The following is a 17,062-nucleotide window of genomic DNA, read 5'->3' on the forward strand; positions in this document are numbered from 1 at the left end:
CACCATTGTCTTCTACTCTTCCAATCAGACTCCAGCACTGGCAGCTGTTATCTTTTAATCACCCTCTCAACCCTCCACTTGACCCTTTTGATTTTTTTCTTGCCTCTCGCTCCCTATGTCTGGTATCTGCCAATCTACTGTCTCTGTCCATCATACATTTCCTCTCCTGAGATCAGAAATCCTAAATGACCCCCTGTCCTACCACTCCCACCCTGTCCTCTTTACATTAGCTTCTTTTCTCCACATCCCCAATCTCGATAAAGGGTTTTGACCCAAAATGTCAACCCTCCTTTCCGACGTAGACTGACCCACTGGGTTCCAGCATCTGCAGCCTCCTGGGTGCAGGAGGAAAACCTAATGGTTAATTTGAGGAACAATGGACGTAGTTATGGATGAGTTGGAACTTTTTTCACCCACACTGGGAAGAAATAACCTATTTTTTCACCTTCCATCATGACCTTTATTTCAGTCTTGTGCCCCACTTTTTTTTTCCAAGAAGAACTGGGTAATGACCAAATCATTTAAAAATATTGTTTTTTCCCCTCTTGGATACCAAAGTGAATATTCTCATATTTTTTGCATTATATTTAATTTGCCACTTTTTACTCACTCACTTGGCCTGTCCACATCCTCTTGAAACCTCTTTACATCTGTCTCCCAATTCACATCCCACCTAGTTTTTTTTAATCATAATCAACTTTGGAAATATGATATCGAGTCCCCTCAGCCTAATAGTTGATGTAGATTATGAACAACTCCAGCCAATTACTAATTCCTGTATTAGTCACTCATCACAGCCGGTCAGCAAAGACCCAAAGTTTCTGTCTCTCTGTTAACTAATTCTCAACATGCAAAATCCATGTACAGTAGCCTAAGGCTTATTGAACAACTCCTATGTGGTATCTTATGGTTCGGAAAACACATCACATCCACTGGTTCCCCCTCATCTATTCTGCTGGTCTCATCCTCTAAGGGATTGGCCAAACCTGAATTGCCTTTCATATATCTATGCTGACTGTTCAATAGTACCAATCCAGGTTTATTGTGATTTTCTCCTTCAGGGTAGATTCCAGCATTTTCCCTACCACATGTATCATTATCTTGGGAAAAATATAATTGGTTTGTAGCAGTGGAATATTTAATAAAAACTGCAGACGCTGAATACTGTTCGTCTCCCTTTGCCCACATGTCAGTGAGTTCCCTGCACACCATAAAGCTGAACTGTTCTTCCATCGGCTCTGTCTCCATGCCCACTTCTACAACCAGGATCCTCCACCCCACCATTACAGACCTCTTCTCCCCTTTAAAGCTTCTTTCTCCTCTTGGACACCTCATTTTGGCCTTCTGCCTGCTCTGGACCTTTATATTTCCAACTGTCATTGTGACAATAACCATCTTGTCTTCACCACTCCCCTCACTTATTCCACTCTCACTGTAACTCCACTCTCTCTGCATTAATTCCAACCTCACCATCAAGGGTAGCGCAGATGAGGCCTGGCACACCGACCTCTATCTGGCCAAAGCCAGACAACAACTCTCAGATACTTCCACTTATCCATCTAAAAGGATGCCACCAAAACTTATCAAACTACTGTATCATCCACTATATCTGACTCAGGCCCTTGCATGGGCCACTGTCCACAGTTTCCCACTGTCCACTTCTACCTCCTACCCAAGATCCACAAACCTAATTGTCCCAGCAGACTATTGTTTCTGTATGCTCCTGCCCCATCAAACTGGTATCCGCTTACCTCAACTCCCTTTTGTCCCTTCTGGTCCAGTCCATCCCAACCTACATCTGGGATACTTCACATGCCCTCCATCACTTCAGCAAACTCTACTTCCCTGAACTCGACTGCCTCATCTTTACCACGTGCATCCAATCACTATAGACCTCTGTCTCCCATACCAAAGGCCTCAAAGCCCTTGGTTTCTTTCTTGACAGCAGACCAAGAAAGTCCCTCTCCACTACCACCTGGAAGAATTTGTCCTTATCCTCAATAATTTCTCCTTTGACATACCACTTTCTCCAAGTCAAGGGGTAGCCATAGGTACTTGCATGGGACCCAGCTATGTCTGCCTTTTTGTTAGCTATGTGGAGAAATCCATGCTACAAGTTTACACTGCAAAGCTCCTCAAGTCTTCCTCCACTATATCCAGGGTCGGCACCAGAACATATGTTAGAAAAGGGCATTAGCGATTTTAAGGGGGGCTTGTTCAGCCAGGAGGGGCGGTTTCTGGCAGGGACCTGTTGACAGGGGTGGTGGGAGTGTTGGCAGAGACCTACCTGTCGATAACGCCCACCCACCCCTTTGATATGGGACATGAGGGTACTCTTTTCATCACTAGACACTACTGATACTTGGCACACACTAGTGATACAGCTGGGGGGCGGGGGGAGGGTGGGTGAAGAGTCACTAGCCTGTGCTCACCTAGACACTACTGATGCAGGAGAGAGTGGGGCGGGTCTGACGGCCATGGATGGCCATGACCATATGGGGCACACCTCATTTGGGGGGGGCAATACTCACGGATGCCCCCCTTGGCGCCGACCCTGACTACACTGATGACTACTTTGCACTTTGCTCTTTGACTTTATCCACTTTGCTGCTAACTTCAACCTTGACCTCAAATTCACTTGGTCCATCTCTAGTAACACTCTCCCTTTTGTTCATCTTTTTGTCTCCATCTCGGAAAACAAACTCTCGACAGACAACTTCCTCAAATATACCAACTCTACATCTACTACAACTCTACATTGGAGAGACTGGGCGCAGATTTGGAGATTCGCTGAGCACTTTTGCTCTGTCCGCATGAGTGACTGGGACCTCCCAGTGGCCAACCATTTCAGTTCTGAGTCCCACCCCATACTCACAGATCTGTCCATGGCCTCATATACTATCCCACCAAGGCCACCCATAAATTGGAGGGACAACACCTGATTTTCCAACTGGGCACTCTCCAGACATATGGCATTAACATCAACTTCTCTAGTTTCTGCTATCCTACTCCCTGTTTTCCCTCTCCTCACCTCCTTCTTTCCACCCCCTCCCTCTCCATTCATAGAGCCACCATGTCCCCTTTTTGCATGTGTGCCCTCCCTCCCTTATCCACATTACTATCTGCCTGTGGGACTATGCTTATCCCCTGCCCCTTCCCATTTTGTTTGGGCGCCTGTCTACATTTTATTCACACCTTGATGAAGGGCACAAGTATGTATCTTTATCTTTGCTATAGAGTAAATGTAGATAGTTTTTCCCCCCCACTGAGAGTAGGAGATATAAACCAGAGGACAAGGGGTGAGAGTGAAAGGAAAAAGTTTTGGGGAATGTGAGGGGGAGCTTCTTCACTCAAAGTGGTGGGAGTGGGAAATAAGATGCCAGCTGAAGTAGTGAATGCAGGCTCAATTTTAACATTAAGAATTTGGATAGGTACATGGATAAGAGAGGTATGGAGGGCTATGGACTAGGTGCAGGTCAGTGGGACTAGGAAAAAAATGGTTCAGCACAGACTAGAAGGGACGAAGGGGCCTGTTCCATGGTTCTATGCTCCTTCCCCCACCTCTCCCCATTACCTTGTTGTTCGGACAACTGGTATCATTTTTCTGTACCTTGATGAAGAGTTCAAGCCCAAAACGTCAGTTCTGTATCTTTATCTTTGCTATATAAAGTTCACTATTTGAGCTGCTGAGTTTCTCCAGCATTATATTTTTACTTTTTATTACAACTCTTTACACCCTGCTCCTTGTAAAGATTCCATTCCTTTCTCTCAATTCCTCTGTTCCATCACATCTCCTCCCATGCCTTCCATGTGAGATGATCAAAGATGTCTTCCTTCTTCAAACAACATGGTTTCCCTTTTACCACCATCAACTCGGCCCTCACCTGCATATCCTCCTCTGCCTGCACTTCTGCAGTGGCCTTCTCTGCCCCCATGTGCAACAAGGACAGGATTTCCCTTGTCCTCTCATTCCACCCACCAGCTTTCACATCCAACATATCATCTATTTCCACCACTTATGATCCCACCACCTCCCCTTTCTGCTTTCCTCAGGGACCCTCCCTCTATGACTCTCTTGTCCAGTCCACCCTTCCCACCAATCACCCCCTTGGCTTCGAACCCTGTTGAGCTTCACTTGTGCCTACACCTCCTCCCTCACCACCATTCGAGACCCCAAATATTCCTTTCAAGTTAAGTAACACTTCATTTGTGGATCTTCAGGGGTCATCTACTGCATCTGGCGCTCCCGTTGTGGTCTCCTCTATATCAGAGAGAAAGGACGCAGGATGGAAAATCATTTGGTTGAGCACCTCAGCCCTGTCCACCGTAATAGTGGGGATCTCCCAGTAGCCACCCATTTCAATTTCCACCCCATTCCTTTGCTGACATGCCCTGTCAGAGGAAATCAATGCCTCATTTTCCATCTGGGCATGGATGGCATTAACATTGACCTCTAGATTCCATTAGCAAACCCCTCCCTCAATCTTTCCCCATGACTCCTATCCTTTAGCTCTCTCTCTTCTCTCCTTTCACAGAGCTAAAAACAACCTACCCTCCTGTAATCAATTCTCACCTTTCTTCTCTCCTGTCTTCTTATCATATCAAATTAACACTTTTGTCTGTTGTTCTGTACACCTCCCCCTGCCATTCTTTCCTTTTCACCAGTCCTTTGATAGCCCGTCTGTTTTTACACATAATTTGAGGAAGGGCTCAGGCTCGAAACATCAGTAATGCATCTTTACCTCCTCTGGATGCTGTGGGACCTGCTGAATTCCTTCAGTTTTTGTGTGTTTTTACTACAATCATATAATCTGCAATGTTTAGTGTTATAGTGTTATCATAGGCAATCGAATAATATGAAATCATCCAATTATTCATTAAGAAGCAGGTTCTCTGGCTCCTCAAGCATGCCTTGACATTCAAAATGATCATGACTGATCTGTCCCGGGTCTCAGCTTCTCTTTTGCACCAATGTAACAGAGCTTTCAATTCCCAGATGCTTCAACAACGTAACTTGAAATGATCTGACCTTGACAATCCCATGTTAGTGCCTTCCAGATATTCATCACACTTCTGAGAAGAAATTCTAACACAACTCAGTTTTAAATGACTACTTCCTGTCTTGTAATCAAGTCCTTGTTCAAGACTTTCCTTCCATGGAAACATCTCAACATCTACTTATTCACGTCCTATTATGGGTTTCAAAAAGATAATCTCTCATTCTCAACATTTATAGCTGTTTCTAATAGTTCCTGTTCTCCCTGTATGGTGAAAACATCAAGACCTATCTGGAATAAATATAGGACACAATATCAACAACCTCCGTTATGCAGATGATACAGTATTGATAGAATAATTTACAGAAATTAGTATTTACCATTTACACAGAAAGCAAAAGACTTGTCCTAACTTTAAACAAAAAGAAAACTGAAATAATGGTAGAATCAAAGAAACCTGATATTCCAAATTGTAGAATTGTATTGGGAAATGGAATCCCGAATTCTGAAATACCTTGGATCTGATGGCAAATGGGAAGAATAGCAATGCGAGAACAGCATTTATAGAAATGAGAAACATCCTAATGAACAAGAAAATAGAAATTGACATCCACCTTTGAACTCTCAGCTGCTACATTCTTCCTATATTGATGAATGGCTGTGAGTCATGGACCATTACAAACGTAATGGGAAAAAGAATCAATGCAGCAGAGATGTGGTTTCTCAGAAGAACACTATGCATATCAAGTTCGGACAGGATAACAGACAAATAAGTTCTACAAAGAATAAAAACAAAACGTACATTATTTAAAAGAATCAGAAAATAGCAATCAAAGTTCTTTGGACACATCATGTGAAGAGATACATTGGAACATTTCATTACAATTGGAAAGTTGGAAGGAAAAAGAAACAGGCAGACAGAGAATGCAAATGATCGATGGATTAACATCATGGTTAGAAACAGGGGAGGCAACAACTACAGTTTGGAGGGTCAGAAACCATGATGGATGGAGAGACATGATCACCCACGCCAAACGCCAAGGAACCTAAACAACAATAGGAAAACCCTGTGCCTATAATAATTAGCCAAATAAATCACTTCCAGATTTCCACAAAGTTAGTATACACTTTCTTAAATAAGGAAACTGGGAATGGCTTGGACAACTGAAGATGTTTCTTAACTTTTACACACCAGCTCCCTACCATTAAAGGCTAAATATAATTTTCCTTTGTAATTGCTAGTTGCATTACAAGCTAAATTTTTGTGTTCTATGCACATGAACATCTGGATCTGTCTGTATTCCATTCATTTTCAGTCTTTCTCCATTTAGGTATTAATCTACCTTTGGATTCTTTTTACTGAAGTACATCACCTCACATTTTTCAACACTAATTTCCATTGGCAAGTTTTTACCCATTCACTCAACCTGTCTCTATCCTGTTGCAGGGTCCAGATATTCTCATTGCAACATATCTGTCTACCTATTTCTGTGCCATAAACAAACCATAGAATACTACAGAACAGAAAACAAGCCATTCGGCCCTTCTAGTTGTGCCAATCCCGGATTCACGATCTCCTCCGTAGAACCTATCATCTGTCTTCCTAACTATGGAATCCCCTATCACTATAGCTTGCCTCTTTATCCTCCTTCCCTTCTTAGCCACAGCGCCAGATTCCATGCCAGAGACCAGATTGCCATGGCGTACCTGGTAGGTCAACCCCCCCCTCAACAAAATGGTATACTTGTTTTTCAGGGGATGGCAACTGGAGGGGCCCTGCTCTGCCTGCCTGTTCCCTCTCCTTATCCTAACTGTAACTCATCAGCCCTCTTCCTGTCTCCTAGGTGTAATAGTGTCCCTATAACCCCTATCATTCACACCTTCTGCCTCCCAAATGCTCTGGACTTTATCCACCTCCTGCTCCAAAGCCTCAACACAGCTTGTCAGAATGCACTTCTCACATTTGTAATCATCAGGAAAATTACCGACTTCCCTAACAATCCACATCCTACAAGAGGAGCAATCCCCTGCCCTAGGCTTCATAGTTACACTCCCTCTATCCCACTCCTTCCATCACCACTACACTATCACTCTCTGCCGACTATGCTGGTAATGTGTCTCCTGGGGGAGACGAAAAACCAAAGAAATATCCTGCAGCCAATTTCAGAATTAAAAAAACTTTGTAAAATTTCTCCCCTGACTCCCTCATGGCAATCGAGTAAACCTGGGTACTTCATGCTCTTCTCACTCCTCCAAGACATTAACAAGGATAATAAATGATTGAGAATCAAGATCTTATTCCCTCTCTGTCATTTGTGATATACACTTCAATCCTTCTGATGCAGTTCCCCTAATATCATAAGCTCGATCTCACTTCCTCAGCATGGTTTTCGTAAACAGTGTGCCAATATATAGTTTAAGCCACCATATTTTATTTTGCTCAGGAGCATTAATATGGTATCCTATTGAATTGAAAATACAACATACTCAGCTTTCACTGCACGTTTCAGAAGTATCTTTGCTTCTTCAGAGCGGATATTCAGTCTTTCCACTTCTTTATCAATGCCTTTAATTTCAGAAAGAATGTCTTGAATTTGCTTGCTTTTATCCTTCACTTCCTCAGGAGTAATAGGTAACTTGATGGAAAGGACATAGTTTGCAGTTGTTTCGAGATCCTCAGAAGAAACACCATCGGCTTGAATTAGAGGAGAAAAATTAAAATGTTACCTTTGCAGATCATATGGCATGTTTCTCAAATAATTTGGAGCAGAATAATGATTTTTGTGGTGTAAGTCCATATTGTCACTGCCTTTAATGCATTGATTGTTTGGCAGAAGGCATGTTGGTATAATTACCACGTCTTTTTATAGAGAATTCAGAACGCAGACATACAGCATTTAATTTAGTTATTTCACTGCAAGAGACCTACTTAAAATGAGGTGATTTACAAATTTCCAAAGTATTTTCACCATTGGGAGTAAAGCTTAATACTTTTCAAGCATCCTTCAAAGTAGTAAAGCAAGGAAGAGTATTTAGCTGCAAAATCATAGCTTTTAAAAACCTTGTATAATATCAGAGAGAACTTGGAAAAATTTCTCTATGCCCTGCTCAAATAAGTTCACAAATTTGCAGCATAATTTTATTACTTGACCAGTCACAACCACGTGCTTTTGAGAGGATGACATTTCTGATGCGCAGAACCATTATTTTATTAATAACATTTGATCACCTAATATCTTTTATTAGGTTATTTATCATTATCAATACAACATCATCTCTTCATTGTTTTCTAACGAACAGGTTTCATGGGGGCCAGTTGCCCTTTGATGCCAAATGAGGCTCTGTTATAATCCATTTGGAAGAGATACAGTTGGGAATGGGAGTAAGTACCTGTGAGAAACTCTTTCACATTTCTGATGAGAACTTTAGTTTCTTGCTTTTCTTTATCAAGTTTGTCTTTGGTCTCCGCTAACTTGTCTGATAATTTGGTTGCCTTCTCCTTAGTTTCTTCTGTCATATTTCTGATAAAATCAATCTGCAGGGAAGAAAAATAGTACAAAAAAGTGAACATTAAAAATTACTTGGCATGAACAATTCAAATGATAAAAAACTTTTTTTTAAACACTGCCAAAATGTAAAACTCAGATACCTTGCTAATTGTATACTGTAGTTTCTTAAGGAGGTGTGTCATCTGATCACTTGTTTCTTCAGTGCGGTTTTTTATATCATTTACAATAGACAATGTGCCATTACAATTTGGGCCCCCACACTTTCTATTTCCAGTATCATAATGACATAGGGCTCCTCCGCAAGGATCTTGATCACAGGATAGATTTCCCTGTGCTCCACAAATCTACAGAAGTTAAGCAAAGAAACAAGTAAACATACAGAAGTTTGTTTTAGTTGATTGGAAATGAAGTTATGTCAAATAAAGAAATAAAGATCCAGATACAATTCCTCTCTTCATTAAACCATTCTCCAATTTGTAACATGATAAAGAACAGCAGATCCCAATAATAGCATTCAAGAGACATTTAGATAGACACTTGGACATATAGGGAATGGAGGGATAACCATATAACCATTTACGGTGCAGAAACAGGCCACGTTGGCCTTTCGAGTCCGCACCGGTTCACTGATTGGTTTTCTGCAGGCAGACAAAATTTAGTTTAATTTGTCTTCAAGGGAGGTATCATAGGCCATAGGTCCTATTCCTGTAATGTACTGTTCTGTGTTGTAATCAATTTTAAAGGACCTTGCTTACCACACTGAGCTGAAAGGTAGTGTTAATATTTTTGCTCCATACAGTTGCATATTAAAACAAGGGAATCAATGGCATTTGGAAAATGACATTAAGATCACTAAATTGCCACTCAAATTGAATTTTTTTTTTGCAGGCAGCAAGTCAAGAAATAAATAAATACTTTTAATAATAAATAAATAAATAAATAAATAGTAAATACTTTTAATAACTTTACAGAAAAGGAAATGAAGATTTTTCAAAATAAAATATTAAAAATACATACATTGTAGGCATTGGCACTCCATAGATTAAAAAATATCATCATTTAAGGCTGGAGATATTTTTTGACAAATTATTAAAGACACATTGTAAAAACAAATTTAAAAAGGCTAATTTTTATGGGAAAAATTGTGAATAAATATTGAAGTTAATGTTAAACTATTGATTTTCTGCAAACATGTGCAGTAAGTAACACAAGCATCGGGCATCTGGTTTTCCATTTTTAACAATGTATTTTAAAAGTTGGTATGAATTTTACTGAGAACATTCTGATAGCTTTGTCTTTATTGCAGTTTTAAATTTCGAGCTATTATTCTTCTAATATTGGCAACATCTCAACCTATTCAACACTACTACAAGCACTCTGTTCTATTCAGTTGCAAATCGTATAAGACAATTTCTCTTTTTATTATTGCTTCTTAAAAATAGTATCTATTCCATCACTTGCATAATAATTGAAATGTTATTTTGGAATTGTGTGATCTGAATCAAACTGATTTAACTTAAAACCTTTTGGGGTTAGAATAGTAACATTTTCAGTTTCTGGGAAACGACTGTAAGTTGGTGGTCTGTACAATTTGTGCTACATTGCCAATGGCTACAAATTAGAGAATAGACCAATGATAAGAGGAATCACTTAAAAAAAAATTTGGCTTAACAGTTCACAATCTCAATTCTACTATGAGATTTTAAACAGCAAAGGGCTGAAGATTTTTGGAGGAGTTTGGCAACTCTTAGTTATTTTAAAGATGTGGGAATATAATATAAACATTGAACAGATAAGAAAGTTGTTAATGGCAGGAATAAATTGTTCACATTGGAAGAACTAAACCAGGTGACAGGATTCAGAGTATGGCTCAAGATCTTGGTTTGAGATATTTGTTTCCACTTCACATAAATGACCTAGATTCAGAAAGAGTTTGCAAAATGGTAAAGCTTGCACTTGTGTTGAACCAACTGTTGCAGTTGATTTAAAAAAAAGTTCAAAACTAGCATTAGTGCGACAAAACACGCTTGTGAGATTAACTATTTTGGATGAAATTTATTGCAGGCAAATGGTCATTAATAATGCAAACAAATGGTAACTGGGGAAAAAAGTGTTTCTCAGAGTTAAAGCAGTTATTTAGAAATAATTAGGATAATATGTTGTGTTAAGTGAAAGATGTGTGATTACAGGGTGGTGTCAAAATTACAACTAATAAAGCTTGAGTGCCATGAAGAAGAGAAAATTTTGTTTCAAATACCTTCTAGACACAATCATGGAGAAAAGAAATGAAGGCTGTGCTAGAATTTTATAAGAGAGTTTACGATCTCAGAATGTCTTGAGGTAATCATAGCCAACAGGGTAATTTTGAAGTGTAGGGCCTGCTGCAATGTTAACAGCAGCTCCATCAATTTGAATGATGCCAATATATTTCAGTGATATTCTTCTGCACCGTCTAGACAGTTGTTACATGTCAAACATGCTTTGAACCGTAACCTTGTAGACGGTGTTGAAAATTTTAAGGTCAAGAGGTGAGGCACACATGTCGGAGTATTTGGATTCTATCATGCACTTGTAGTAACATTGTTGAGAAATCTAGTCCAGTTAAGATTTGTAACAGTAGAGGTGACCACTTCACATTTTGTGACAGAATATATACCTTTGTCTTGTACATTTTAAAAAGTGACTCTTAATCAGTCTGACTAGATTGGAGTCATTTAAGAGTTAGTTGTTAAAATGTAAATAAGAGCAAGGATAGCTGAAAAGAACAAATTGCTTGTTGAATACTTTGACGATTTATGATTGGATTATTACTATATTGTGCCTCATTTATATTCATTTACAACACTCAACAGAGCTGCTAGGGAAGCGACAATTATTCCAATAACCACCAATAAAACAGTTTCAAATGTTGTTCTCAAATTTCAAAATGTTAAAAAAAATTCAAGCAGAACCTATTTATCCAAACATTTATCCAAACCTATTTATCAAAGATGAAAATGGAATGGTGCTGGGTTTCAAATGCATCTGTTTGAAGAAGTCTTGAACTACTTTTCAGAACTTCTCAAAATAGAAGAGTTTGAAAGAAGTTGCCTTAGGAATTCTGAAGCTTGAAATGAGCTTAGTTTTAAATGGGACAGACAACGCGAGTCTAAAAGATCATTTAGTTGTTTCGCTTCTAGGAGTTGGAATTCATTGTAAAATATATTTTAAAATAACATTTATTTATTGTTATTGCTATAGTGCAATGGTATGCTAGTTGAGAAATGTTTCATGACAAACATATAAGATCAATGTAATAATTGAAAGAGTACAAGGAAGCCATATGGTTAACACGTTTGTTCTACTCCTAAAGGAGCTGTCCAAAAAGACCTATTTCCTTGTTCTTTCCCCAAGGTTGAAAAATACTTGTCATTCAAGTATTTATCCAGCATGGTTTTGAATTTGCCTTCAAGTCAGTGTGTTCTGGATCACACACACTCACTATGTAATTTTTTTTGGATTTTTATCCAATCTCAAACTATTGTCCTTATTGCCAAGAACCACTTTATTTATTCTTTAAATAAAACTATTCTTCGTCTTTCTCTTCTAAGGAGATGAAGACCTGCACCTCGAGCTTCTCCTACAGTTGAAGTTCCCTGTCCCTGTTGCTATTCCATTGAACTTCTTCTGACCATCCCTAAGACCTGAACTTCGACTCTCAAACAATGCCTGAGCTAAATCCTAACAATATTGTACCTAAGGCAAAATGTATGTTCCTCACATTTATATCCCCTTTGAAAGCCTTTTTAACTTGTCCTTCTATCTTCACAGACATGAAACTTTCAGGTTTCACTGTTGGTGTATAAATTAAGATCATGCTGTTTAGTTATTTAGCTTTTCCTCATTTTTTTCCACCTGAATATACATCTTTCACCTGGTTTGCTTCTGCTCAATATGTGGGTTGACATTTTACAGATCTTAAATAAAGGCAGTACATGCGTAATGGTTGAGTATATTTAAGGGTGAGATTGATATATTTTTGGATGCTAAATGAAAAATTGTAAACATTGGGCAGAGAAGTGGATGAGGAATGGGGCATGATAATCTAACAGATAGTGGACCAGGCTTGAGGAATTGGGTTTCTATTTTTTCCCTTCTCATATTCTTATGGGTCTGTTATGAATTGAATCCAATTGTTAAAATATAATTGCATGGTATTGTAAACCAGCTTCCATTCTTTAAAATGGCTTTAATAGATGCAAAACTCACCATATTATTTGCCACTCTCAAATTCAAAAGTTTGGTATTTTGATTCAGTGTATTAAGTTCATCTTCATCAATCAAAATTGCTTTGTCCAATAAGGAAATTGTTTTTTCTCTTGTAGATTCTGAGATATTCAGTAATTCAGAAACATTTGCTTTTTGTTGAGAAACTTTTGAAATCTGGTAGAACATTTTAATATCTTCAATGCTACCTGCCAACAACGATAAAATAGTTACATTATTATCTTGTATTGAATATCATCTTTAATCACTCTTATAAAATACAACACAAGGATAGGAACTCGTTGATGATCAAACTAAATTACCTTTGTTATGCAAAATGATCTGTCCAAATACTCTCTTAATGAGATTATATTTTGTATATATCTTTCATCTAAATGTAGCATTTAATCATTACCATTTAATCAATTTTCCAAAGATGCAATGCCCATAAAAGTAGAATTTTCACTTGATACACAATATCTTAGTGAACTAGCTGGATTTTAAATGAGTTCTAGCATAGAGATGATTTGTTACCCCCATGAAGTCAACAGAAGAGTCACTCACAAATTATAGGATCTTTCCCAAATCACAGTGAAATTTATCACATCCAATGTAAGTCAATCAACAGGAGTTTGTCAGAAATATATAGATAAATGCAGACCCCTTAGCCTGAGGAAGAAATGCATACCCCTCAATTTCTGGGCTAATTTTTCTTCGTTATGACCAACAATGCTGTAAAGAATAACTTAAAGGTTAACTTCCATGCCGTCTCAGCAATGATAATTTAATTGAATGTGACACTTGTTCTAAAAGGATTCTCAACATTATTTGGTCTAAAGCCCTCTTGGCTTTGACTGAGCAATATTTTCAAGTCAAGGGCAGCTCTACAAGAAACATATCTTTATCTAATTTAAAATATTTTATTTAACATTTTTAAAGAACACTGCAAATTCAAAGCTCAAACCAGTTTCCTGAGGGTTCGTCACCAGTTTCCACATCCCTGATTCTATTGTAGATAATACACACCTAGATCTACATGCACTTCAATGTGATTTCCTGCCTTTGACTTCAACAAGAGCAGTATCGAAAAGCCTGATGCACAATGATAAGTGGTCACGAAGGGCAGTATCTTCTGAAAACAATCCTTTTCAATGTTAGGGTACCTATCGGTTATTCCATCTTGCAGATCATCAGAAACTTCATTGACTTTAACAGGAAAGGGGTTCTTCACTAATGCCAGTCCTTCTCGACTGATTTCTGGGAAGAAGTGCAAGAATTCTATTCAGAGGCAGCTGAGATGCAAGACAATTTTTGTTGCAACATCAGCATTGATTCCATGAACAGCTCCTGGTGAAAGAGATTGAAACATGGCAAAGTTCCCTCCCATAGCCTTGTGTTTCCAGTTTTCAAGCTTTTGTATCAATGCATTGAGAGCATTAACAAACTGGATGATAGTTATGTCCTTGTCTTGCAGCCTGAGATTCAATTTATTCAATTGATCAATAATATCCAAAAGGTAGGCAAGGCAAAATCCCCACAGCTTTTTATCAAAGCAGGTTTCCAGTTTGTACTCTTTTTACATGTCATGAACAACTGCAACTCATCTCATAGTTCAAACATTCAGACCATGATGTTTCCTGGTGAGAGCCAATGCTCTTTGGTGCAGTCTAGCAGGTTCTTATGTTCTGAATCTATAACTTCACACAATTGTTTGGCCAAGAGTTCAAAGCCCCACTTTTTATGTAGTTCACAATTTTGATGATTTGACCATAAACATCCTGAAGAGGAAGTGGAAGGTTCTTGAAGCAAGAGCTTGCTGATGTAACATAGAGTGAACAACAATTTTGGAGATCAATCAAGAGTTTGGAAGTCACCTTTCACTCCTAACATGGCAGGTACACCATTGGTGCACACTCCACATAGACTGTGCCAGTTCAAACCCTCATGGTCAAAAAAATCCGATACTTTTCCATCACATCCATGGCTCTGGGATTTATCTCCAGTGAACAGCAAAGTATTTCTTACTTGACGGATTCCCCCTTCAGACCCACCCTGAACTCAGTGAGTTGGGAAGTCTCCGTGGCCCATAGGGAATCATGCTGTGGCCCACTGGTTGGGGCCCACTGGATTGTTAATCTTGAAGAAGGAATCAGGTCCAAAATGTCACTTACACAATATGTCTTAACCTCCCATGGACGTTGCGAGGCCTGCTGAGTTCCTCCAGCATTTCTGGGTTTTTACTTCAATCACAGCATCTGCAGACTTTTGTTTTTCACAGCATCATCTTTACATACCACAAGAACCACCTACATCCCACACCATTTAAACCCAAAATGCATCTTCCTTTCAGCTTCACTTTCATTTTAAGTCGTTATTTAAAAAGCAATATTGAAACACTGCAAAGACCCCTAAAATGGATAATATGGTGTAAGTAATGTGACAAGTCAGCCACTCCACATTTTCCTGGAGTATCGTGTGTAAAGCACTGTTAATTAGTGTTACAATGGTGCAAGCTTTTCAGCCAACTCAGGGGCACATTGAACTTATACTTTAACTTAGTGGTCCTAAATGAGCTGATTATATTATAGTTGTTTGAGGTTAGGAGGTTAACTTTGACACTGAGTTGAAGGCCTTAATGTTTATGGTGTGTAAGAGTAGGCCATATGTTTCTGTTGTGTGGGGAATTGGAAAATGTGACCAGAAATGTTGGTAAGGTGGTGGCCCAATTACCCACATCTCCTCCATTTCCCACGCATGGACCCTGGACCCCTCTGCCCCCATATGCAACAAAAACAGAATTCTCCTTCTCCTCACCTACCCCCCCAACAGCATCCACATCCATGCGTAATTTCTGTCACCTGCAACATGATCCCATCAGCAGTCACATCTTCCCCCTCCCCTTTTCGCCTTCTGGAAGGACCATTCCCTCTGTAATTCCCTCATCCCTTCTCATTAATTGCCCCCTTGGCACCTTCCCCTGATGCTGCAGAAAATACTACGCTTGTGCCCACACCTCTTCCCTCACCACCATTTGGGCCCCAAATAGTCCTAAGTGAAGCAACACTTCACTTGTGAAAGCTGGGGAGTCGTCTACTGCATCTGGTGCTCCCGTTGTGGCCTTCTCCATATTGGAGATACTGGATGCAGACTGCAGATCACTTCACTGAACATTTTCACTCTGTCTGCATCAATGACAGGGATCTTCCAGTGGTCAATCATTTCAATTCTGCGCCCCACTCCCATGCTGACATGTCTGTCGTGGCCTCATGTATTGCCAAACCAAGGTGACCCATAAATTGGAGGAGCAACACCTAATTTTCTATCTGGGCACTGTCCAACCGGATGGCATTAACATCAACTTCTCTGGTTTCTGCTATCCTACTCCCTGTTCTCTCTCTCTTCCTTATCCCCCTGTCTTCTTTCCTCCAGCTCTCCATCCCCTTCCCTCTCCATTCACAGAGCCAACCTCCACCCCCTTTTGCATGTGTGCCCTCCCTCCCTATTCCACCTATTACCTCCTGCCTATGGGACTATGCTGCTCCCCCACCATTTTCTTTGGGTGCCTGCCTACATTTTGCTCATACCTTGAGGAAGGGCACGTTATGTATCTTTATCTTTGCTATATAAAGTACACTGTTTCATTTACTGAGTTTCTCTAGCATTTGTTTTCACTGCATTTAACTTTTATTCTGCTCCCCCTTGTAGTTCAGTCATACAGACAGCTGGTGACCGCTGAAGAAGTGCCTTGGCAATCAAAGAGGGTGGGTGAAGATTCACTCTGGTGGGGAGGATGAAGGATGATAGGTTGAAGCACAGTTCACATGGAGGGAAAGTAACTTTATTTTGAGGAGGGTCTACAGGGAGGAAGACTCAAATTCTCAGTGCTGGAGGTGAAAGGGGATTGACAGATCACTGCAGATCATAGTGGAATATGTGTTTGAGGAACCACAGTGGGTGTCGGGCATGGCAGCTCTACATTTCCTTGCCTTTGAGCACTTGACCCAATTGTTCTGCTCCAAGTCAGCTTGAATTCAAAGAGCTGCCCAAAGCTGAGGAAGGGAGCTGCATTAACATGTTGCTGATGCAAACTCTTTAGAGTGTGACATCTGGTCAGTCCCAAACCCAAAATAACTGAATTGGAAGATTACAGCAGATTAGGGTCAGGGTGCACATTTGCAGACTCACTCTCTAATATTGCTCATGTTCACAGCCTGAAAAATATCAACCTCTCCTACCTCGCTGTTATGACAATGGAATTCCTTTCATAATGTCAATCTTTGTACAGTACTGGTTATTGATTAATATTCACTA

At 39.7% G+C, this 17,062-nt stretch overlaps 1 protein-coding gene and 1 long non-coding RNA gene across 6 annotated transcripts in view; one reads left to right on the forward strand and one right to left on the reverse strand.

Annotated features, from left to right (window-relative positions):
- The window catches only part of LOC138748757 (uncharacterized), a 62,262-nt gene that overhangs the window by 40,866 nt on the left and 4,334 nt on the right, over window positions 1–17,062 (forward strand). For 3 of the 5 annotated variants that reach the window (XR_011348237.1, XR_011348239.1, XR_011348238.1), the window contains 2 exons: window positions 8,298–8,379; window positions 12,097–12,253. The exons of 1 other annotated variant lie outside the window; for it this stretch is intronic. This is a non-coding gene — a long non-coding RNA (uncharacterized lncRNA). The remainder of the gene's footprint in view (window positions 1–8,297; window positions 8,380–12,096; window positions 12,254–17,062) is intronic. One more of the 5 variants, XR_011348240.1, reaches the window with a different exon arrangement.
- lamb4 (laminin, beta 4) overlaps window positions 1–17,062 on the reverse strand; it is a 95,132-nt gene that overhangs the window by 10,096 nt on the left and 67,974 nt on the right. Inside the window, exons 29-32 of the mRNA XM_069909449.1 lie at window positions 12,755–12,960; window positions 8,647–8,850; window positions 8,388–8,532; window positions 7,485–7,692 (exon numbers count right to left, since the gene is read on the reverse strand). Of these exons, the coding sequence (XP_069765550.1) occupies window positions 7,485–7,692; window positions 8,388–8,532; window positions 8,647–8,850; window positions 12,755–12,960 (763 nt within the window). The remainder of the gene's footprint in view (window positions 1–7,484; window positions 7,693–8,387; window positions 8,533–8,646; window positions 8,851–12,754; window positions 12,961–17,062) is intronic.

Source organism: Narcine bancroftii, chromosome 13 (genome assembly GCF_036971445.1).
Source record: "Narcine bancroftii isolate sNarBan1 chromosome 13, sNarBan1.hap1, whole genome shotgun sequence".
NCBI classification, from domain to species: domain Eukaryota; kingdom Metazoa; phylum Chordata; class Chondrichthyes; order Torpediniformes; family Narcinidae; genus Narcine; species Narcine bancroftii.